The 23493-nt window shown below is 52.6% G+C and overlaps 1 protein-coding gene and 1 non-coding gene across 2 annotated transcripts in view; one reads left to right on the top strand and one right to left on the bottom strand.

Annotated features, from left to right (window-relative positions):
• Positions 1–22573, bottom strand: part of Cux2 (cut like homeobox 2) — an 83994-nt gene extending 61421 nt beyond the window's left edge. The window contains exons 1-3 of the mRNA XM_052167642.1: positions 22508–22573; positions 5259–5369; positions 1634–1681 (exon numbers count right to left, since the gene is read on the bottom strand). Of these exons, the coding sequence (XP_052023602.1) occupies positions 1634–1681; positions 5259–5369; positions 22508–22573 (225 nt within the window). The remainder of the gene's footprint in view (positions 1–1633; positions 1682–5258; positions 5370–22507) is intronic.
• LOC127673432 (U6 spliceosomal RNA) lies at positions 16062–16168 on the top strand. Its single transcript, XR_007975165.1, has one exon. It is a non-coding gene; the product is annotated as a U6 spliceosomal RNA (small nuclear RNA).
• Positions 22574–23493: the final 920 nt, after the last annotated feature.

Here is a 23493-nt window from a genome sequence, read left to right as displayed (position 1 = left end):
GGACCAGATGAGGCTGCCTGTGAGAGTCACCTTCCTTCGGTTTGGAGGTTGCCTTTCTCCCCACAGGGGATGAGGAGGGACCTGCAGCCGTGGGTAGCTCAGAGCAGCGATCATAAGGAAGGCAGGGAGCGCAGCCACATCTGTGGGTCAAGGCCAGAGAGCTGCCTCGGCCAACTGTCCACCCAGGTTGGGATGGGAAGCCAGCTCCCTTTTTTTTTTTTTTTTTTTTTTTTTTTTTGGTTTTTTGGATTTGGTTTTTTTCGAGACAGGGCTTCTCTGTGTAGCCCTGGCTGTCCTGGAACTCACTCTGTAGACAAGGCTGGCCTCGAACTCAGAAATCCGCCTGCCCCTGCCTCCCAAGTGCTGGGATTACAGGCGTGCGCCACCACTGCCCGGCTGCCAGCTCCCTTCTTGATGAACCCCAATTAAGACTTCTCGCCTTCCCTCTCACTAGGGACATCAGCTGTGCACCAGGCTGTGGCTGTGGCTTCTTCCTTCTCCTCTGGGTCTGTAAGCTTGGCTTTGCCCGAAACAGGAGGAGAGTTGAGGTCGGGATGGGTAGGAGAACCTCCTCAGGGCCACACAGCCGAAGGGACAGGGCTGAAGTGCCAAGCCTGCCATCTCTGAGGCTGTGCCTCACACTGAGCGCGTGTAACATTTAAGTCTTTCCTCTACAGAAAAGGGGAGAGAGCGTCTCTCCACACAGCCTGCGATGGCCTGGAGCTTCCCAAGTGCTGGGACCACATTTAGTTACCCAAGGCAGCTAACACCCAAGGCGGTCTTCTGAATACTTCCTTCCTATTTGCCTTGCCTAAGCCTAAGGCCTCAGCCTAAGCCTTATGACAGAGAGAAAATCATCACCAATCTGACAGATGAGGACACGAGAGGCACAAAGAAGCCAAGGAACTCACCTAAGGTCACACAGCCAGTAACCCCACCTGCTCACTCCTGTGACACTCTGCGAGTCCCAGACGGGCAGATCCACCCCTGCCCCACATTCTCCCTCTTTATCCCCAGGGTAGAGAGAAGGAAATGGAGATTCCCTGGCTTTAGAGAAGCCAATACCACACCAACATGCATCTGCACCTATGGAGGAGGGGGTTCTGATGGAGGGAGGGACGGCTGTGAGGAGTGGGGAATGAAAAGGAGCCCTCCCCTCCACCTCTGGGCTATTGGGGAGGGGCTTCTGGGTCTACCTGAGACTGAGGGGAGCCCTTGCCCATGGGGGAGGGGGCATTAGAGATGCCCTCCTCAGCCCAGCATGACTGCAGCATCTTCTCAGGCAGGAGAAGGCACATTATCAACGCCATAGACAAGATGGAAGGACAGTCCCTCTGTCACAGGGTGGATGGGCATGGGGGGAGGGCAGCCACTGTCACAGGGGCTGGTAGAGAAGGCCACAAAAAGTGCTTCACCCAGAGAGTGGCGGCGGGAGGCAGATATGCTGGGCGGGCGGATCGCCCCTGGGACTTAGTGGGACATCAGGGTCGGGGGAGGCACATCTGCTGCAGACCTCAGATTTCAACAGGGGGTGGGGGTGGGGGGAGTCTGGAAAGGGAGCCTGAGCTTGCAGGGCAGGAAGCCCAGTGCACGTCACCCCCCTTTCCCCAGGGGTCATGTCATTGGCTCTTACCTCAGCTTGGAAGCTTTTCAGCACCGGAGCTACCATCGCTCTGATTCCCTGAAAGAGATGGCAGAGGGTTGACCACAGAGCGAGGGTCCACGCACACGCGCGCGCACACACACACACACACACACACACACGCACACGCACACAGACACACACACACAGTTCTTAGAGCATTTAAAGTCCCACCGTTCTGGAGAGGGAGGCAAGGAAGGATATTCCGAAATGCACATGTTTTCCTTTTTGGTGGTTCTAGGGATGGAACTAAGCATTCTGTGCTTTGCCATTGAGCCTTTAAGGTGCCGTGTCCTTGATATATTTTTAAAATATATTTATTTTATATATGTGAGTACACTGTTGCTCAGACACACCAGAAGAGGGCATCGGATCTCATTACAGATGGTTGTGAGCCTCCATGTGGTTGCTGGGAATTGAACTCAGGACCTCTGGAAGAGCAGCCAGTGCTTTTAACCACTGAGCCATCTCTCCAGCCCCCAGCCCTTACCATTCGGAGACAGGGTCTTGCTTTGTAGCTCAGGCAGGTTTGAACTCCTGAACTGAGCATTCTTGAGTACCAGGAAGATGAGGATCATGTTGTCCTTGTGTGTGGCATGGTAGGTCCTGTGGCCTAGCTCAGGGGAATGGGGGCTGGAGGGCTGGCCCTGATTCTCCGCTCTCAGCGCTAGGTGGGCAAAGTCCCCTGGGGAAGGCCCTTCCAGGCACAGCATGGGGCTGATCCTTCCACGTGGTCGTCTCCCATGAATCTGCATCTTAAATTTCGCCCCCAATCACCTCTCTCCCTGCCTGTCTTTCCTCACCAGAGCATGGGGTGATTTCTGAGGATGTGGCTGTTTATCAGCCCTGTGGTGCCCTGACCAACGGGCTCACCAGTGCTCTGAGCACACAGCTTGGCTCTAGTCACCCACCTGTCCCCAAGTTTCCTATGTGACCTCAGGGTTTCCAGACCTCAGGGTAGTCTCTGGGGTTCCCCCAGCACTCAGCAGAGGCGAGTGCTCCGAGGAGCCACCCCTGAAGCCTGTGGGTCCTCAGGGATCCACTGGGGGACACTTCCTCCTGCCATGAACAGTCAAAGTCACAAGGAAAACCCTGTGGGAGGGGTGAAGGAATGGGAGGAGAGACCGGGAAGCGGATGGGGGGGGGGGCTGGAGGTAAAAGATAAAATCCCATAACCACGGGGACCCTCCCTGCTGTTTCTCCCCCTGGACAAGGTCCCTGCTCTGGTCCCAGCTACCCTCTCATACTGACATCCGTCCGTCTCTGAAACTTCTCAGACTGGCTGCTGATTGGAAGTAAGGTGGCTCTTTAGGGGACACACAGATAGTGTCTGGGGCTTTGGTTTCAGGAGCCAGGGTGCCAGGCTGGGTGACAGCAGAGTTGGGAGGCTCAAGGTCAGGACCTCAAGGCTTACATGCACAGAGGCAAGCAAGATGCCATCAGGAGAAGGTGGCCGTGGACCACAGCACAGACTGGAGGAGTTGTCACTGGGGAAGATTGCTAAATCTCGGGCAGCAGGTGGACCCCTGCCTCAGAGGCAGCATTTGGCTGGAGAGAGTCGAACACAACATTTCACTTTTTAAACCAAATGGACCCTGATTTTATAAAGGGGGACACTGAGGTCCAAGGGTGCTAGCCTGCTCAGGTGACGCAGCAAGCCGGCAGTATAGTTGGAATCTGAGCCCATGTCTCAAGATACCTTCCACTGGCTTTTCCCATGACCCTATATTCAAGGGGTTCACCTCTGAGAGCTACGAGAGGAAGTGGGTGGGAGCTGGGCCAAATCCCACCCCTCTCCCAACCCTGCCCCCCCCCACACCATGATGATATAAGTCCTAGGGGGAGCCAGGTGGGACGAGTGTAGTAGGCGGACTGTACCCCCCCCCACACACACACACAGACAAGGCTCTTAAATAAAGCTGTCACGACTCTTCCATCAGGAGGGATGAGCACCAAACGCGAGTTTCCAGAGCCGTGGCTATAACAGGAGTGGAAATTTATCCCTTCTAATTACGTAATTGCATAATTTTATGTAGCATTGGAAATTATGTAAGTCAGACTCCCGGGCTGAAAACCTGGCCTGGATTTCCCGCCTCACCTGAGCTCCCGTGTGGACCAGTGGTTGAGGTTGAGGAGGGGATGGGACAGATGGCCCGAGAAGACCAGAGAGAGAAGTGTGTGAGGCTATGAAGATCTACAGTGGACTACACTCTGCTTCCCCGAGACGGGAGGGTCAGATGCACTCTCTGTGTGGGTTGAAAATTGTTTATAGAACAGTTGGTCTCTTTAAAGAGAAGAACGACCTGGGGGTTGGGGGCATGGCACAGTTTGTAGCCTCCTGCTGGCCTAGCTCACAGGCACAAGGCCCAGGGTTCTGGCCTGGTTGTCACATAAACAGGGTGTTATAGTGCATATCTACAATCCAGCACCTGGGAGCTGTGGGACTGAACGCCAGCCTGGGCTATGTGTGACCCCATCTCAGAAAGCCCTGCTTGGACTTGTTGAAGCCTTGACGGCAGGAGACACTCAAGTCTGAGGCTCCTGCCTCTTTCCCACGCATCTTCTCCCGCGGCTCTCTCTAGACTTACCCCAGAGACAAGTCCCAGCTGGACCCTCATCCCCAACTTGCCCGGAAGAACCACAGTTGCTTCTGACGTCATGATGGGACTCTGTAACTTCAGGTATGGGCATGCTCAGCCCCTCCACGCCTGCCTGCCACACCCGAGGCCCCTCCTCCGCTGCCAAGATGAGGAGCCCACCCTCAATACCCCCTCCTTCCATGGTCTAGCCTACTCTAACAGATAAGCTGAGATAGTCAGAAGGAAGGCTGCTGGACAGAGCATAAGGCTGGGCCTCAGGTCTGTTGCCCACACTGGGCATGTCTCGGCCCTGTCAAAGTGAGACCAGGCCCAAGGTCTCCATTTTCCATTTACCCTCATTGATTTTTAAATTTTATATATATTTATATTTAATTTGAGAAGCAACAGGGGCTCTGATGGCAGGTGGGGTGAGGATGAAATTCTCACAGTCAACTTCAAGAAAGAACAAACACAGGTCTGGGCTGGTCTGCACCACGAGGGAGAGGGAGGGAGAGGGAGGGAGAGGGCGGGAGAGGGCTTTGCAGGGGCACTGCTTTCTCTAGGCCCAACCTGGGGTCTGATGTGAGGATGGGAGGGATGGGACATTGATTGGCAGGAAGGGGCAGGCGGTTTCCAGAGGCCCAGCTGTGGCTCCCAGGCCCAGCAGTGTCAGGCAGATCACCCTGACTTCAAGCCAAACTGTCCCCGAAGTTGCCCCGAAGCCAACCACTTCACCCAAGATGAGATCTTTGACTACAGATCCTTCAGCCTGGAATCTGGATTGAGGCACTTGTGGGTGTGTGGGTGCCCAACTCCAGTCAGCGCCGGGACCTCCCTCCCCCCAACACTGCCAGAGCCGACAGGCTGGGGCTGTGATTTATCTTTGTGGCTAATTAGCTTCTTTTCTTGTTAGTCACTTATGTCTACAGTTTTCACAATATAGTTTGAATGGGGTGGCAGGGGGTGGGGTGGGGGAGTGGGGGGTTGGGGGTGGGGAGCTGCGGATGCCAGTAGCGGCAGGCGGGCAGGCACTCTACCTCTGGCACATCTTTCTTAAATTCCCGGCGGAGTTCAATTAAATGTTTAGGAGAATGCCCGCTTTCCTCCTGTGGCGCAGACAGCTCCGAGGCGACAGAATTAAGCTCCTTCTGGAAAGAGAGAGAGAGAGAGAGAGAGAGAGAGAGAGAGAGAGAGAGAGAGAGAGAGAGAGAAGAGAGAAGAGAGAGAGAGAAAGAGAGAAGAGAGAGAAGAGAGATTTATCTTCTCTTTGCTTTTGAATTATTGTACAGCAGTGCTCTGAAACAAGTTTCCCTAACTTACAAGGCTGAGAAAGGGCGAGATATTGACTCCTGGCACACATGAAAAATTAAGAAACAAAACAAAACAAAACAAAACAACAACAACAAAACCAAAATAAAGGATGAAACACAAAAGGTCCCCAGGACACTGTGGATTTCCTATTGTTGTCCTTAGGAGCTGGGCCAGACAAAGTTGAACGGACGTTTTATCTACCCGCCCTCCATCCCTCCCCATTTCCCCCCACAGCCCCACCTCTTAAATTTCCAAGGAGTGATGGCATAAGCCTGTCAGTAACTGAAGAAAACATCTCCAAAGCCTGTCAAAATAGCAGTGCGTGGCATATTGTATGGCCGCTTTCCCCGCTCGACTCGCGGGTGCCACCGACAGCTTCCATACATCAGCGGCGGGCGCAGTTCCAACTGCTGCTTTCTCCCTCAAAGGCTCATAAATTCGCCTCTTAAGATATAGATGGCTTTTTAATTCCAGCAAATTTTGGAAAAATGAAGGTGCTGAAGAGAAGCACGCTGACCTCTGGTATACCCCACGGTAAATCATCAAGGGTTCCCAGAACAGACTGGAGGTGTGTGTGTGTGTGTGTGCTGGCCTGACTGTACACACTCAGGAATCAGGCCAGGGTGTGGCCACACAAAACCAAGGATGGAGAGGGAGAGAGATGGACGTGTGTGTGTGTGTGTGTGTGTATGTGGTGCGTGCACGCGCGCGCCTGTATCATGGTGGGACCTGCTATTGGGATCTCTGTATTTGATCAATCCACTGTCTCGGACGAAGGCTTTCACAGGGGTACAATTCAGCCAGAGTTGTCACGACTCATTTGCATAATCCAAGGAATGCTCTGTTTGTGTGGCCTGCACTGCTGGCACCGACTTGAACAGGGCTCCCCACCCCCCAGGACAATAACTCCACGAACCCTGCTGCATCTATCACCCAATTATATTTGCAGCAATCAAGACCCATAATTTCCTAAATCCGGTGGTGCAATAAATTCCTGCAATCAGATTTATTAAAAAAAAAATACAACAACCGCGCGCCCAGATGCGGGGAGCGCATTTCCAGGGCACACTCTTTAATCCAGCATATGTATGATGAAGTGCGGTGCCTAATGAAAGACCCCATTTGTCACCGCTAATACACATTCGTCTTGCACACACAATGAAACCCTTTCACTGTTAGATAATGAAATGAAAGTACTGTTAACCCGCTGCAGAGCCTTCTCCTTGTAAAAGACGCTAGTGTCTGAACTTCCTGCTCTGTGGCTATTTATCACAGTGTCATAGACCCGGTCCCCCCAAACCTGTGAGGACGGCCTCTGGCCCCTGGAGCCCTTCTGGGGGGCAATTTAAGAAGGAATGTCTGTTTGTAGAAAAAACGGCTAACTTTTGGTGAAAGTCCCAAGACTGGGGGAGAGTAGGGCTGGGCGGGGATGGGGGGAGTTTGGAGGAAGGCGGCAGAGGCACCAAACAGCTTAAAACCTGGGTGAGGGCGGCGGCGCTCTCCGAGGTGCTGAAGCATCTTCCCCTAGCAGTGTGGGCAGGGCTGCCTCGGGGGCTGCCAGCCTGAGGGCCAAGAGGGATTTTGAGCTAGACAAGGGATGCAATAGAAAGGGACAGGAAGAGAAAAGACATTTACCACTACTTATGCACGCACAGTCACACATACACTCTCACACACACAGACTCACAAACATGCATACACACACAAACACATACACGTATCTTGCAACAGCTGGTAAGGCCAGGATATAAGGCTCTGACATCGTAGGAGAGAAAGAACTAGAACATTGAGGTCCACTGAAGTTTTTCTCAGTTTTTAAAGGCATATTTTTCTTGTTGTCCCAGGACTCAGAACGGGACATGGGATGCCCCGTGGATTATCCTGTGTCTGACACGGTGAGTTTTATGAGCACTTATTTCTAAATTTTGGAGGCCAGTCTGGCCTGAACTCCCAAGGCTCCGGCCTCAGCCTCCAGGGTGCTGGGATGATGGAGGTGCGTGCAGACACCTGCAGGTGTAAGCTCCTCTCTCGGGGACCCTGTCTCTGTCACACAGCCACTCTCGGGGATCAGTGGCTGTGCCCTGGCTTTTGCCTCTTCCACCAGAAGCTAGAGCAGTGGTCCAGTGGATAAAGGCGTTGCAGTGCAGACCAGATGACTAGCGGTCAGACCGTTAGCACTCACCTAAGAGCTAGGCAGGTGTGGTGGTCTACTGGGAACCTCACTACTTTGGAGGTAGAAATGGGGGTGGGGAAAGAGGCGTTCCCTAGAGTAAGCTGTCTAGGCTGACTATTCAAGTGTGTAAGCCTGGAGTTCAGCGGGAGAGTATGTATGGGTAAACAAAGTGGCAAATAACTGAAGACACACGCATGGTCACACACATATCAACATGCAGACATAGAATGCCTGGCCCCATACAGGAAATAGCCAGGCACAGCACATCTAGCTGTCAGTGTGGAATACCTCAGGGCGGTCCCTCTATCTATACCTCACTGGTTGCTGGTGGGTACAGATCGGACTGGCAGGGTACCTGCTGACTGCACCAAGTCCGAGGGCCAGGCGAGGCAGGAGAGATATCAGTAGCTCTCAGCCCTGGGCCACTGCAAGCCCAGCTGTCCCGCTGAGTCCTGACGGAGCAGATGCTGTCACAGACCAGAGGACCTCCACTCCGCCTCAGTGGATGCAGAATTCTTGCAGTGTTTCTATAGTAAATATGCAGGCGACACAGCCGTGACAATAATACATACAATTATGGTAACTACCACTTATTGAGGGCTCGTGTGTCTGTGAGGGGACTCGGCCAGGGGCTAGGAGGTGAATTACAGGCAGCGCTAATAACTGAGGTGGGGGCAGCTCCTCCGTGGGCTCTGGAGGCAAATTTTCAATGCCTGGTTTTTCAGTTATCCTTCCCTCCCTTTCTCTATCCGCTGAGGGTGTTGAGGGGGAGATTGTTTTAAATAATTCAAGATCATAATGCACCCTGCCAGGAGTTCAATAAACACTGGCTGATAGTCCTCTCCTTCCTAGACACATCGGGTGTGGAGGACACCCTGCTATATCCAAATGTCCTAGGTTTTCACATGTCAGTAAAAATATCATGCACACACACACACACCAAAAAAAGGGACGGGGTGCCAAGCAGAGACATTAAAACTGATCCCCTTGTACTCTCAAAGAAAGGGCATTTGAAAAGCAACAAATGCAGAGATGGGATCGACAACTGGGCTTTTAAAATAAACACATTTAGAAAAGCCCACAGAACTATATTTATTTCAAGGGAACAGAAGACGTCTCTGAAACATAAGCCAGCCGCGTTTCTCAAGTCCAGCTTCAGGGACACCCTGCACCCGGCTAGCAGGCCTTGCCAGCCATGCTCCTGCAAGACTTCATGTCCGACTCCAGCCATGATCTAAACAGTCCCAGACTTTGGGCCAGACCCAGGCAGGGAGGAGACACATGCAATTAACCTAACTAGCCATCAACAGCAGACAGACAGCCCGGAGCCCTGTGCAGACCATTCAAGTAATGATTCTCATAAACAGCCCATTTGCAACTAAAAAGAGATAATTTTAATGAGCTGGGAGCAGATGACAGATGCAGCTGGGGCTGGAGCCAGCGAGCAGGGAGAGGGGAGGCTGGGGGACAGGGGTGCAGCCGGACGAGGGGGGCTCTGCCACTGGTCCCTCATCTCCCAGACTGGTTTGTGCCTCAGCTCCGGGGTAGTCTGGCTCCCTGGCCCTGGGACTCCATATGAACATATGAACTACCGCCAGCTTCATGGACTGGAGGTTAGAAACATGTCTGTTGGCATAACTTCAACCACAATGCTACTCCACTTAAATTATCATATGTACACACACACACACACACACATCCCAAACTGACCTCATGCTATGCTATCTATGTACCCCGGGCTGGCTTTGAACTCTGAACCTCCTTGTTGCCATCTTCCTCACTGCTGGGATTACCCCACAACTGAACATCTGGGGTTGCCTCTGATTTGACGTTTTACTGAGACACGAATCCATTATGTATTCTAGGTTAGTCTCAAACTTTGGATTCTCCTGCCTCAGTCTCCCTCCCAAGTGTTGAGATCACAGGAGTATGTTGCCATGCCTGACTAAATGTGTCACAGCTCATCTCTCCCTGGTCTTTGAATAGTGACATCCCTCTCCTCTACCTGCTACTGGGAAGAAGGCTTAGCGGATAGAGTGCTTGGTAACACACACACACACACACACACACATGCACACATGCATGCATATGCACACATGCACACATACATACTACACACACCCCCTCACACACACCATATACACACACACATATATGCATCTACAAATGAATAGACACACATATACCTCTCACATACATACACACACATACATGCACACACATATACTACACACAGATGCACATACACTCACACCCTCATATACACCATATACACACATACCACACACACATGTATGCACCTACAAATACACAAACACATACACACATACCTTTCACATATATACACATACTTCACACAGGCACACACACACACTCTCATACTTACACCATACACATACACTATACACACATACACATACCTATACAAATACCACATACACAGTCATACACACTGCACATACACACTCATACACATTGCACATACACATATCATACACACATGCATGCATACATGCACACACCACAAACACATGCACGCATGTACTCACACACACACATATACCACACACACATCATACACACATGTACACACCCACTCACTCATACACATATACCACACACACCATACACATATGCACTCATACATACACATATACTACTCACACACACATCATACACACATGAACACACCCACTCACTCACACACATATACCACACACACCATGCACACATGCACTCACACATACACATATACCACACACACACATCATACACACATGCACACACCCACTCACTCACACACATATACCACACACATACATCATACACACATGAACATACCCACTCACTCACACACATATACCACACACGCCATGCACACATGCACTCACACATACACATATATCATACACACATCATACACACATGCACACATCCACTCACTCACACACATATACCACACACACCATACACACATGCACTCACACATACACATATACCACACACACAAACACCCCCCCACATATATGAGGGAGCACCCAAGTTCAGATCTCCAGTGACCCTAGAGAGTGAGGCATTAAAGGTATGTACTTCTTTAACACCTCCCTGCAACAGCCAAGCTGGGGCAGAGACAGGTGATTCCTAGGAGCTCAAGGCCAGCCTGTCAATCACATCAATAGCCAATCAAAGAAAGCCTATCTACACCATGTGACATCAAATCAACGGAAGCCTAAGATAAAAGCACCCCGTGCCACTGTTCTGATGAGAGGCTGGGGAGCTCAGCAGTGAGCCTCGGCCAACTGACTGGGCCTGCACTTCAGTCCCTGTAAATGCCTGGCATATACGAGGTATTCAAAAAACATTTGCTGCAGGCCTGTCGGGGAGCAGCCACCAGATGTACCTCACAACAGCAGCAAGCATGACGGGTCCGTGGATCCGGGGAAGGTAGGCCCAGGAACACCACAGGAGGAGCGAGCTCTGAGGGCTGTCCAGCCAGCCAGCCGCATGCTGCCTGCAGAGGGGCCTCGATGACCCAGGATGGAGGGCACACGCTGGCCTGCCCAGCAGGGAGACAGCAAGACAGATGGGCCTCGCAGCCCACCGAGATGGATAGCTGTGCTGGGTGGAGACAGACGGGTTTACTAGAGTCATCCATCACCTCCTGTGCTGGATGTAAATTTCCAGCACCAAGATGTATTGGGCCAATTATGTGGGGCTGGGGCAAGGGACGGAGTCTGAGAGAAGGGGGTCTCAGCCAGGCTAAACTTACTGCATTCCGGCAGTGCCCGGGACAGTTCGGAAAGAGGCCAAACCCCAGAGCCTGGGTATAAACTGAGGGCTGCCCACTGCCCTCACAGTGACTGGCCTAGCGTAACTGCTGTCGGGCACACTGACACACGGGACCCGCAAGGAGCTATGGCTGTGCGCCCAGTGGTTCTTTCTCCTCGGCTGCTTTGGGGGATGAGTATTGGGCACTGACAAGGGGAGCCCTTCTCTCAGCTGTCTGTTCATCTATCCGTCACCCATCCGTCCGTGCTTCTGCCATCTATAATCTGGTCACCCTCTATCCATCTACCCACCTATCCAATATCTATCCGTTATCCGTCAATCATCTATCCACCCATCCATCCATCCATAATATGTCTATCATCTTACCCATCATCCTTGTCCATCTGCCTCTCCTCCATCTGACACCTCCCCATCTACCTACCTTGCCAACATCTCTCCATTATCCATCCATCATCTATCATCTGCCCATCTGTCAGTCTGTCTGTCCATCCATCCATCCATCCATCCAATCAACTGTCCATCTATCCGTCCTCCATCATTCAAATATTCATCTGTCCACCCAACCACCATCTTCCCATCATCCGTTCATCCATCCACCCCCACCATTTATCCATCTGTCTTTCCACCCATCTATCCATCCATGCAATCACCTCTCTACCCATCTTCCACCCACTCATACACTCATCAATTATTCTTTGAGTTCCTACCACATTGTCAAGGACAGGTCCAGATCCTGTCCCTGGGGCACACCTGGTCATACAGGAAGTTAAAACAGTGGGCGCCTCCTGAGTCCTGCATCAGCTCCCACAGCTCTGGCTTCCAGAGGTCCAAGGAAGCACTGGCTTGCAGTCTTAGGAGGCCCCAAGCTGATATGTGATTGGTAGATAGGAAGTCATGTGTTGCTGGCTGGCTGGTGGCCAGGAAGTCCCATAATGCTAGCTGGCTGGTAGACAGAAAGTCATTTGTTGCTAGCTGGCTGGTGGACCGGAAGTCACATGACACTAGCTGACTAGTGGACAGGAAGTCACATGACACTAGCTGGCTGGTGGACAGGAAGTCACATGACACTAGGTGGCTGGTGGACAGGAAGTCACATGACACTAGGTGGGAGACAGGAAGTCACATGACACTAGGTGGCTGGTGGACAGGAAGTCACATGATGCTAGCTGCCTGGTGGACAGCCCTTTGCCTCTCAGCACCTGGGATTCACCTGTGAGGAGTTAGCCTCATCTCCCTCTGGGGGGTCAGAAGTAGGAGAGGCCGGCCACACAGGTCATACAAGGCACCTGGGAATTTGCTAGGTGCTCTAGAACCTTAGGATAGCCTGGGCTCAAGGTTGGTACCAAAGCAGAGATTCTGAAAGCAGGTGACATTACCTTCTCTGCCATGTCCTCGGTGACAAATTGGCAAGTCTTGTCAGCTTGACCCAACGCTTTTTGTCCAGTTTTCTGGTTCTGTTCCCTAGAGTGTCCCTGTTGGCTCCCACTGCCCTCTGCCCCCTCCCATTGCCACGTGGCAGGCGACAGGCCATGGCTCCCCTCGCTGTGACATGTTTCCTGCTCTCAACCCTCCCAGGGCTCACTGCTCTGGTCACATGGGGTCCGACCTGGCTCCTGAGGACATCAGGCACAATGGCCTGAGGCCCTTTGTAGTGGCTGGTTATCTGCGGGCCAGGCTGTTCTGAGGAAGGCCCTTGGGTTTTCCTGTCACCTTCCTGGGAGTCTCAGCACTTACAAAAATCTGCCCCGCCTCCTCCCTAGAACAGCAGATGTCTGTTTATCTGTCCTCCCTGTCCCCGCCTCCCCCGGCCTCTGCCATTTCTCCGAGCACCCCTCACTATCCACCCATTCAGGTGGCTGCTTCTCTGGCTACTTACAAACTGTGGCCACACCCAGAATCCTCTGTCATCTACCAGAGGTAAGAGTGTCTGGCTCCAGTGACCACCTCCAATGCCCAGTACACAGCAGGTGCTCACTACTTGCAGTGTGAACGAATGTCTGAGTAAAGGGGCAAATGAAAGAGAGACCTGACAGACTTGTCCACACCCCCATGCTCAGTGGTTGCCTCCCCCACCCCCCGCCCCCATCCCTGGCCTCCGGTCCCTCCCCAGGTATCATGCCGGAAGGCAGCCTGCTCCTGCTACTGCAGGACCCGGAGGCGGTTGTCCTGGAGGGAGGGCGCCAATCAAACACATAATCACCTGGCACGAGCCACATCCGATGGCATCCCCCTGCCTTGATTGCTACTAGCTGTTCCCGGGCAGCCTTGCAGAAGTGCCCCGCCCCCAGGGTGAACTCTGAGGGTATCGAGGAAGGGGCTGGGGGCTCCTCTCACTTGGCTCAGGGCAGGTAGGAGGGTGAGGCTGGCTGGACAACCCTGTCCCTTCCTTTGTCAGAGGAAGAGATGGGGAGGGACACAGCAGCAGACAATCATTCATTCCTCCGCTCATGCATTCATTCACTGCCCCACCTACTCCCCAACTTCTCATTCACCACGTCCTTTGTTCGAGCAGTCATTCAGTTACCTGCTCATTCATTCATTCATTCATTCATTCTTCACCAAGCACCTACTATGCACTGGGGCACTCGCTAGGGCTCCAGGTGAGGCCCTGTGTCCCTCACGGGAACTGCTGTTCCTTCCTCGTGAGAGGGTGCTTTCTACTCTTTACCACCTCAGCTGCCTAGAGGTCTGTGTTCCTAATATTGTCCTTGCAGTCCCCCAAGATCCTGTCACTGGCGCAAATTCACAGTGAGGGGCAGGCCAAACGGGGGCTTGGGACTGGTCTGTCCCTCCCATGTCACCACACCGTCTGGGACGCTCATGTGATTTGTTCCCCTCCAGTCCCACTTGGCTCCGCTTCTGTCTGAGGCCCAGGGCAGGAAGAAAGCTTGGGGGAGCCGCGGGAGGCTACAGGGCAGGTCTCACAACCACGGAGCCAGGAAGACAAGAAGATGGCAGCAGGGAAGAGTTTCTCAGCCGCTTTCCCTAAGTCAGGTGGAGACCCGAGAGCTTCTATGCTCTAAGATGGAACTAAGATGGCCACTCGTGATATCAGAAGAGCAGCGGACAGGAGGTGGTAGCTTCCTGGACAGGTAGGTGGCTCTGGGGTGGGGCCTGAGGTGGTGGCTGGAAACCCAGGGGGCTGGGAATGTCTGAAAGGGACTCATGGGCCTGGGTCAGAGAGTCAGTGTGAAAACCAAGGTGAAGGCAGCTGGCTGCAGAGATGCTGGGCTGGGAAAGGGACCCTTGCTCTGTCGGCTTCGGGTAAGAGACAGCCAGCCGGTGGGAGGGTCTGGGAGAGAAGAGAGGTGCCCCCCTGTGCACCCACCTTACGGCTGGGTAGGAGACCAGATGGACCTTTGGCCAATGTCAAACAGCTAAATGCAGCAGTGATGGTAGCTGGAAGCCACACGGCCTCTTCCCCCCAATTCAGTGGTGGCTTTGCCAAGTGCCTGGTCCACAGTGTTTCCCAGGCTACCCCCCCCCCCACCACAGAGGCTCAGTGAGGATGGGGGGACAGGACTGCCACAGATGAAACTTCCTAACCCAGCAAAGGAACCCCTAATGAACAGCCCACAAGCCTCACTGGTGGGAGGAGAGACAAACGTTTCCATTGAATCTTAGCTGGTTCCACAGCCCCAACCATTTTCAAGATAAAGAGGAAGACAGAATCAGAGGACCCATGGGTGCCCCACCCGCAGCCTTTGGAGATGCTCTCTACAGGTCAGAGACAGGCCCTTTAAGGTTCTGAGGTATTTCCTGGCACACCAACACCTCCACCAGGGAGGCCTGTACTGAAAGGAACTGTGGGCTCTCTTGAGGGGTTTCCAGATGGGTCTCACAAATAAACAGCGGCCCCACCTCCCCTCAGGACCATGGTAGCTGAGTGAGCTGACAGGCTCTGGCCACAAGGCCCATCTGGCCCAGCACCTCGACCTCCCCAGGAGGCTTTATAACGCAGCCCTTGCCCTCAGCCTGCAGCCTAGAGAGGAGGCGCGTGTCCCTCGGTGAAGACACAGCAGAGAGAGAGATGGTGTCTGGCACTGAAGGGCTAGAGATGGAGAGTGTTCAGCCTCCAAGAGCAACCTCTAGGGAGAGTCTGTCCTGTAGGGAAAAGTCCCTATGAGTACGGGGACATATAGACATGGATAGACAGACCAACATACATACCAACATATATACATACATACAGACATACAGACAGACACACAGAGACAGCAGACAGGACAGAGAGACAGAGAGACAGAGACAGAGAGAGACCCACAGGAGCCAAAGACACATACAGAGACACACATGTACATGGAGACTCTTACAAAACATGATAGATGCATACATGCACATAGAAAATACACACATTCACAAGGATACCGCCACCCCACACAGCAAGATAAAGGCCAGCACTAAAGTTTAGTGGTAGTGAACTGACCTTTCCCACCCCAGGACATTCGCATATGCAGCCCTTGCTGCCTGAAACCTGCATTTATCCCCACAGTTCTGGCTCCCCAGTCTGACCTGCCCCTTACCTCTGAAGCAGAACCCCCTCTTCCATCCCCATAAAGCAAAACAGGTGCTCGCTTCGGCAGCACATATACTAAAATTGGAACGATACAGAGAAGATTAGCATGGCCCCTGCGCAAGGATGACACGCAAATTCGTGAAGCGTTCCATATTTTTAGGAGACAGCAGGTGTTGGAGAGGGTGTGGAGAAAGAGGAACACTCCTCCACTGCTGGTGGGGTTGCAAATTGGTACAACCACTCTGGAAATCAGTCTGGCGGTTCCTCCGAAAACTGGGCACCTTACTTCCAGAAGATCCTGCTATACCACTCCTGGGCATATACCCAGAAGACTCCCCACCATGTAATAAGGATACATGTTCTACTATGTTCATAGCAGCCCTATTTGTAATTGCCAGATGCTGGAAAGAACCCAGGTATCCCTCAACAGAAGAGTGGATGCAAAAAATGTGGTATATCTACACAATGGAGTACTATTCAGCCATTAGAAACAATGAATTCATGAAATTCTTAGGCAAATGGATGGAGCTAGAGAATATCATACTAAGTGAGGTAACCCAGACTCAAAAGGTGAATCATGGTATGCACTCACTAATAAGTGGATATTAACCTAGAAAACTGGAATACCCAAAACATAATCCACACATCAAATGAGGTACAAGAAGAAAGGAGGAGTGGCCCCTGGTTCTGGAAAGACTCAGTGAAACAGTATTCAGCAAAACCAGAACGGGGAAGTGGGAAGGGGTGGGTGGGAGGACAGGGGAAGAGAAGGGGGCTTGCGGGACTTTCGGGGAGTGGGGGGGCTAGAAAAGGGGAAATCATTTGAAATGTAAATAAATTATATCGAATAATAAAAAAAAAAAAAAAAAAGCAAAACAGTAGGCCCTACTTACAAAGTATAGGTGTAATTGCCCCCACGAAAGCCAGGCTCGGAGGCATGCCTTGTGGGAGGTGGGGTCAGGCTGAGGTCATGGCGCTGGGCTGCTGGCCAGCTAGTCTAGCTGAAGTGTGAGCTCTAGTGTCGGGGAGGGTGCAACGGCTGAAGACCAAGCCACCCCTCTGCCTCCCCACATGCTCACACATGGGTGTAGGCATGAAGAATACGGAAGAGAAGATGTGAACACGACAAAATCCATATACAGACCGAGAAGACCAATGAGTACTCTCCACACTTTCTTACTTCAGGGTCTAAACAGGAGAGGGACGGAGAGAGGCAGCGAACTTTCTGGACAAATGGGATGGAGCCAGTGGGACTCTAAACACACACACACACACACACACACACACACACACACGCACGCACGCACGCACACGCGTGCACACACACACACACACACACGCACACACACACACAGCCCCAGGTATAGAAACTGTCTTTTCCCACCTGGTGGAAACTTAGGATGGAATCTGTCAGCCGACATGCCAGGCATCTTTCTAAAAATAACCCAAATCGGTTAAACCTTTTTTGAGCAAGGAAACAGGCAGGGAAGGCAGAGATTTTAAAGGCAAGCTTAGTTGTGGTATGGTGTGTACGTGTGTGTATGTGTGTGTGTGTGTGTGTGTGTACATGCGTGCATGCCTCCCCTGAACCCAGAGCTCAGAGGCTGGCTAGGCTGTCAAAGAGCACCAGCCTGTCCCTGTCTCCCACCACTGACCACAAGTATGCACTCAGAGAACTACTACACCTGACTTTTCTTTTTTCCCCTGTTTTGGGGTTTCGAGACAGGGGGTTTCTCTGTGTAGCCTTGACTGTCCTGGAACTTACTCTGTAGACCAGGCTGGCCTCGAACTCAGAAATCTGCCTGCCTCTGCCTCCCAAGTGCTGGGATTACAGATGTGCACCACCACTGGCAGGCTCACACCTGACTTTTTATTTGGTGCTCTGGGCTTATGCAGAAAGGATTGTATAGGACAAGCCATCTCTTCAGCCCAGCCTTTTCCTTCCTTCCTTTCCTTTCTTTTATAAAAGCTGTTTAGCTATGTATCTTTTATATGAGTGATCTATCTGCATGCCAGAAGAGGGCATTGGATCCCATGACAGATGGTTGTGAGCCACCATGCGGGTGCTGAGAATTGAACTCAGGTCCTCTGGAAGAACAGCCAGTGCTCTTAACCACCGAGCCATCTCTCTAGCCCCCTCCTTTTCTTTGTAATGGCTTCAAACTAAATAAAAAAGGCCCTGTGTGAAGGAAAGATGGTTGGGACGGTGGCTGCATGGGTCTTGGGGTTCAGGGGGTGCATGTGAACACTGTGTGGGTCTTTGGAGGCAGGAGAGGATTAGAGGGGACAGAGCTGGCTTCCAACGGTCTCTGGGTGGTAGAAGATCTGGTGAGTGAGCCCAAATAGACACACCCAAGAGTGCAGTTTCCAGCAACATTTCCCCAGGACCATCTTCAAACCAAATGTCCTCGCCAGAGACTGCTTCTCACTCGGGGAGACTTGGATCCCACACTCATATCCGGACACACATTTTTGAGGCAGGGACTCACATAGCCCCCAGGCAGGCCTTGAACATGCTAAGCAGCTGAGGGTGCCCTCGAACTCTTCAGGTCCCTCTCCCACCTCTAAGTGAGGCGACCACAGGCATGCAGTTTACATGCAGCTGGGACAGAACCCAGGGCGGCGCGCATGCTGGGTGAGCACTCTGCAAATGTGCTTTAAGCGGCACCCAGAGGTGACAATCACTGCAGACATCTGGAAAGGGCTCTCCTGTCCCTGCCAGACCTCCTGGGCTCAGAGAGAGAAAGAGCTCAGAGAAAGAGAGAGTGACATCATGCATTAAGCTAGGCGTTAGCAGGGACATACATGTCCTCGTGCTGCTGCAGAGTCTTAGCTCCGGTGCAGCGCTGTCACACAGGCCAGGAGTAGCCAGCCACTTTCCCATCCAAAGTTCCAAACCCTTATTTCTTATGTAAACATCTCAATAATGCAGTTTGTAAACACGGCTGGTTCTGCACCCAGCCCCGCAGCTTGCAAACAGACTCACTCACTGGTGGGTCTTTGCACCCAGCCCGCCACTTGCAGTGTCGTCTGTTAATTAAGTGCAGAGTGGTGTGCCTGCTGTGTGCACAGCTCAGCTCTACAGGAACTCAGGAAGGGGGCCCCGTTATTATCTCCGCCCCCCATTAGAGATGTGTATGTAAAAGCATAGAGAGGTTTACTCAGACAGCGCGGTGCTGTGGAAACGGACCCAGGCTGTCTTCTCTATCCTGGGACAGTCCCCAACTGGTCCCAGGGAGGGGCCTGCAGGGAAACCACGTTGCCTCCTACTCGCTTTGCCAAGACCCTGACACATCAATGAAAAGAAGATAACCCAGCAGAATAGCAGGGCGGAGCATGGCCACAAACTCCACCCTCCGGACAGCATGAGGTCCCCCCTGTGGTCTGTTGGCCACCCTCAGGAGCCCTGCCCCATCGCAGGCTGAGAGTGGTTGGGATGGGTCTCATGAGCATCCCCCAGCCCCAGCCAGCAGATGTGCAGCCGGTACAATGGGAGAAAATAGAAAGAGATTCGGGATTTGTTCTCTAAAAGATATTCAAATTACTTAATCAAGGGCCTTCTATCTAACGCTGCCTCTCCTTCCAGTCCGCAGCCACCCCTGCTAATAAGAGCTGCTCTCGAGGCCCACAGCAGCGTGTTTAAAGACACTTTGGAAAAGTTTCTAATTATTTTAAATTGTTCTGCTATACAAAACACCTTGGGGTTTCTCAGTCCATGGAGGCTGAGCCTGGGGCGCCCGTGCCAGCCTTGGGATGTGTGGGGGCGCCACGAGGGCCAAGAAGATGTAAGGGGATGGCCTGGCTCAAGTGACCCCCAGAAAAAAATCACTGCTATCCTTCACGAACAGATTTCCCTCAAGGCCACAGGGTGCTGTTCCCAAACCGCCAACCCTTAAAGACTCAGGTCTCACTTCCTAGGCTCTGAGCACCACAGCCATGCCCTGCTAGCCACAGAACATACAAAGCCCTCAAAGCCTTCTTGTCTCTGTCACCCTTACAAGTGACAGAGGATCTCAAAGAGCTTTGTCCATGGAGAGGGACAAAGATACAGCTTGATGGCTAACCACGCTCAAGATTAAAAACAGCAACGCATTGGTTCTATCACTGTCGCTGCCGGAGTGACGTCATCACGCCAGCCGGAGTGACGTCATCACGCCAGCCGGAGTGACGTCATCGCGCCAGCCGGAGTGACGTCATCGCGTCCACACCTGCAGCAACAGCTAGAAAGCTGCCACGTGCTCACACTGTTGAGCATGCTCAGGTGCGGCGGCGGCGGCGAATGCCCATAATCACTGCACTTGAGAGCTGGAGGCAGGAGGATCGGAAGCTGTCTTATGAGCTGTAAGCCCGACCTACAGAGTAAGGCTGTGCCTTAAACAAACAAACAAAAAAAACTGAACTCGGGCTGGAGAGGTGGCTCAGCGGGTAAGAGCACCGACTGCTCTTCCAAAGGTCCTGAGTTCAAATCCCAGCAACCACATGGTGGCTCACAACCATCCGTAATGAGATCTGATGCCCTCTTCTGGTGTGTCTGAGGACAGCTACAGTGTACTTACATATAATAAATAAATAAATCTAAAAAAAAAAAAAAAAAAAAAAAACTGAACTCAACCAAACAAAAACACCCAAGGGCTATTCCCCCAGCACCGTCCCCATCTGCTCAGGACAGCCGACAGGGTCACTGCACTCCCCGATACCTGGGAAATAATGGTCAAGTTAAAAGCAGGGCCATCAAGATGGCTCAGTGGATAGAGGGGCTTGCTGCCAAACCTGATGACCTAAGTTCGATCCCCTGCACCCACATGGGGAAAGAGATAAGTTTGCCCTCTGACCGCCACATACACAGAGGCATTAAATACATAAATAATAATAATAATAATAATACCAAACTTATGAGGTGACTTCAGAGCACAAAGGCCATGCAGGATTGAAGGGACACGCACCTGATGTCCAACGTCGAAAAAACAAAACAAAACAAACTCTTAAAGATTTAAAGAAAGGCAAATGAATAGAAGGATGGAGGAGAGGAAACAGAAGGAAAGGCGCCCGCATCAAGACGCAAGACAGTACAACCACCAACCACGCCTCCGTTAGACCAGGGGTGGGGCTGCGCACCTGTAATCTCACAGCTGGGACTTGATGCAGAAGGATTGCTGTGAGTTTGAGTCCAGCCCTCGTGACATTTCAAGTAGTCAGGTGTCTTTTGTTTTGTTTTGTTTGTTTTTCCAGACAGGGTTTCTCTGTGCAGCCCTGGCTGTCCTGGAACTCACTCTGTAGACCAGGCTGCCTCGAACTCAGAAATCCACCTGCCTCTGCTTCTCAAGTGCTGGGATTACAGGCGTGTGCCACCACCGCCCGGCTAGCCAGGTGTCTTAGTCAGGGTTTCTACTCCTGCACAAGCATCATGACCAAGAAGCAAGTTGGGGAGGAAAGGGTTTATTCTGATTACACTTCCACATTGCAGTTCATCACTAAAGGAAGCCAGGACTGGAACTCAAGCAGGTCAGGAAGCAGGAGCTGATGCAGAGGCCATGGAGAGATGTTTCTTACTGGCTTGCTCCCCTGGCTTGCTCAGCCTGCTCTCTTATAGAACCCAAGAATACCAGCCCAGGGATGGCACTACCCACAATGGGTCCTCTCCCCTTGATCATTAATTGAGAAAATGCCCCACCGCTGGATCTCATGGAGGCATTTCCTCACCTGAAGCTCCTTTCTCTGTGACAACTCCAGCCTGTGTCAAGTTGACACACAAAACCAGCCAGTACACCAGGCTAGTCTGGAGTTACAAGGCCAGAGCCAAGGTAAGACCAGGTAGTAGCAAGCGTTGGCAAGAACACAGGGCAAACCCAAATGTCGGGCACTGCCAGAGGGGTTCCAGTTGGCACCAGGAGGTCGCAGGGCCTGTCAGATCCTTACACACCTCCCTGTGCTGCCAGTCCCCCGTGGCACGCGCAGTTCAGGGAAATCTGCGCACCACCACAGAGCCCCTTGCACATGCTCTGGTTGTGCACCTGGAGAACCACTAAGATTTCTCAAGGACTAACAACTGTGACCCTGCCAGGCCCCCAGAGCTGCCGGCTCTGTGGTTCACCCAGCTCTCCAGATAATTCATGAATGTGTTCAAGATGGAGAGGAATGTATCACCAAGGCACCATTCATAACAGCTCGCGACTGGAAATGACCCAGACGCCCATTAACATGGATGGCTGAGAGCCTTATGATATGTTTACCCCCACAGAAGAGCCCGCATAGCCCCCGGCGTGAGCGAGAGACAGGCAGTAACGGGGATCGATCTTGCAGAGGCGCCAGAGTCCAAAGGGCACACACACACACAGGGCTGGAGTCCCACTGTGAGCACATCTGGGAGGAGAGGGAGATATGGACAGACGGGCAGACGGACAGATGGATGGACGGACGTCTTTGGATGTCAAGACACGAGGCCATGGGGAACACGGCTGTTTGCCGAGTCAAGCCTTGGAGCCCTGGAATCCACCCACCTCCCCCATGTACACTGCTATTTCGCCCTCGCGCAACGGTGACTCAACAGAAAGATCTCGGAGCATGCGCGCCAGGGTCTCACAAAGCACAGCAGTCTCCTGCCTCCAGGTCATCCCTGCCACGGCATCCAGAGACACTTTCAGAAGTGTGAATTAAGTCTGGTCACTTGGCCAGAAACTCTGTCACTAGAAAGCAGTGGCTTCCCACAGCTCTAGAGGGTGAAGTCCCTGGGCCAGCTCAGGTCTCCCTTCCCTCATGCCGCCCTGATTTCTTGGTCACCCCAGGGCCTTTGTGCCTGCTGTGCTCCCTCTGACGCCCCTCTCACTGGCTCAGCCTGGCTTCGCCTGCCCTCCGGACAGGGCCCCAGTTCTCTCTGCCCTCCCCCACCCAGTCCTGGCCTGGGGGGCGGGGCCTCCCTCCCAGTTCTTGGTCTTCATTGCAGCCTCTTCAAGCTAGGCTGAGGCCGAGAGACACAGGGTCGTCTGTGTCTCTGCTTGCGCCTCTTGATACCAATACATGGTGCACAGTGTCTACCCCTTGGGTGCAGAAAATGAGCTTACCCTCTCTCACCTCCCCCTGTACTTTCCCATCCTCCCCAAGTTCATTCCTGTCCTGTTCCAGATGTTGGGAACACACTGAGCAACCTAGCCGTTGAAGCAGACTGCTCATTCGGTACAGTGCATGCAGTGGGTGCTCAATAAACACTCGCCAGAGCAAGCTGGGAGGTGGGCCTGAGAGCCAGGAGATGGATGTTTGTCATGAGCTCCCGAGAACCCCTGGATGAGCAGCCAGTGGCTGGCTGGCTGGCTCGCTCGCCATTGTGAAGATATGCCCTTGAGGAACACCAGAAAGTGAGATGGACAGAGGGGTCAAGTTCAGAATCAAAGTGACTTAGTAAAAGCATCCAATCGATGGCTCTGGCTGGACGAGGTGGGGGTGGTGTAGCGGAGTGACTGGATCAGCTGTCAGCCCTGCCCCTCACAGA

This window comes from Apodemus sylvaticus, chromosome 22 (genome assembly GCF_947179515.1).
Source record: "Apodemus sylvaticus chromosome 22, mApoSyl1.1, whole genome shotgun sequence".
Classification (NCBI taxonomy): Eukaryota; Metazoa; Chordata; class Mammalia; order Rodentia; family Muridae; genus Apodemus; species Apodemus sylvaticus.
The sequence above is the reverse complement of the archived record's forward strand: the minus strand, read 5'-3'. Positions and strand labels throughout refer to the sequence as shown.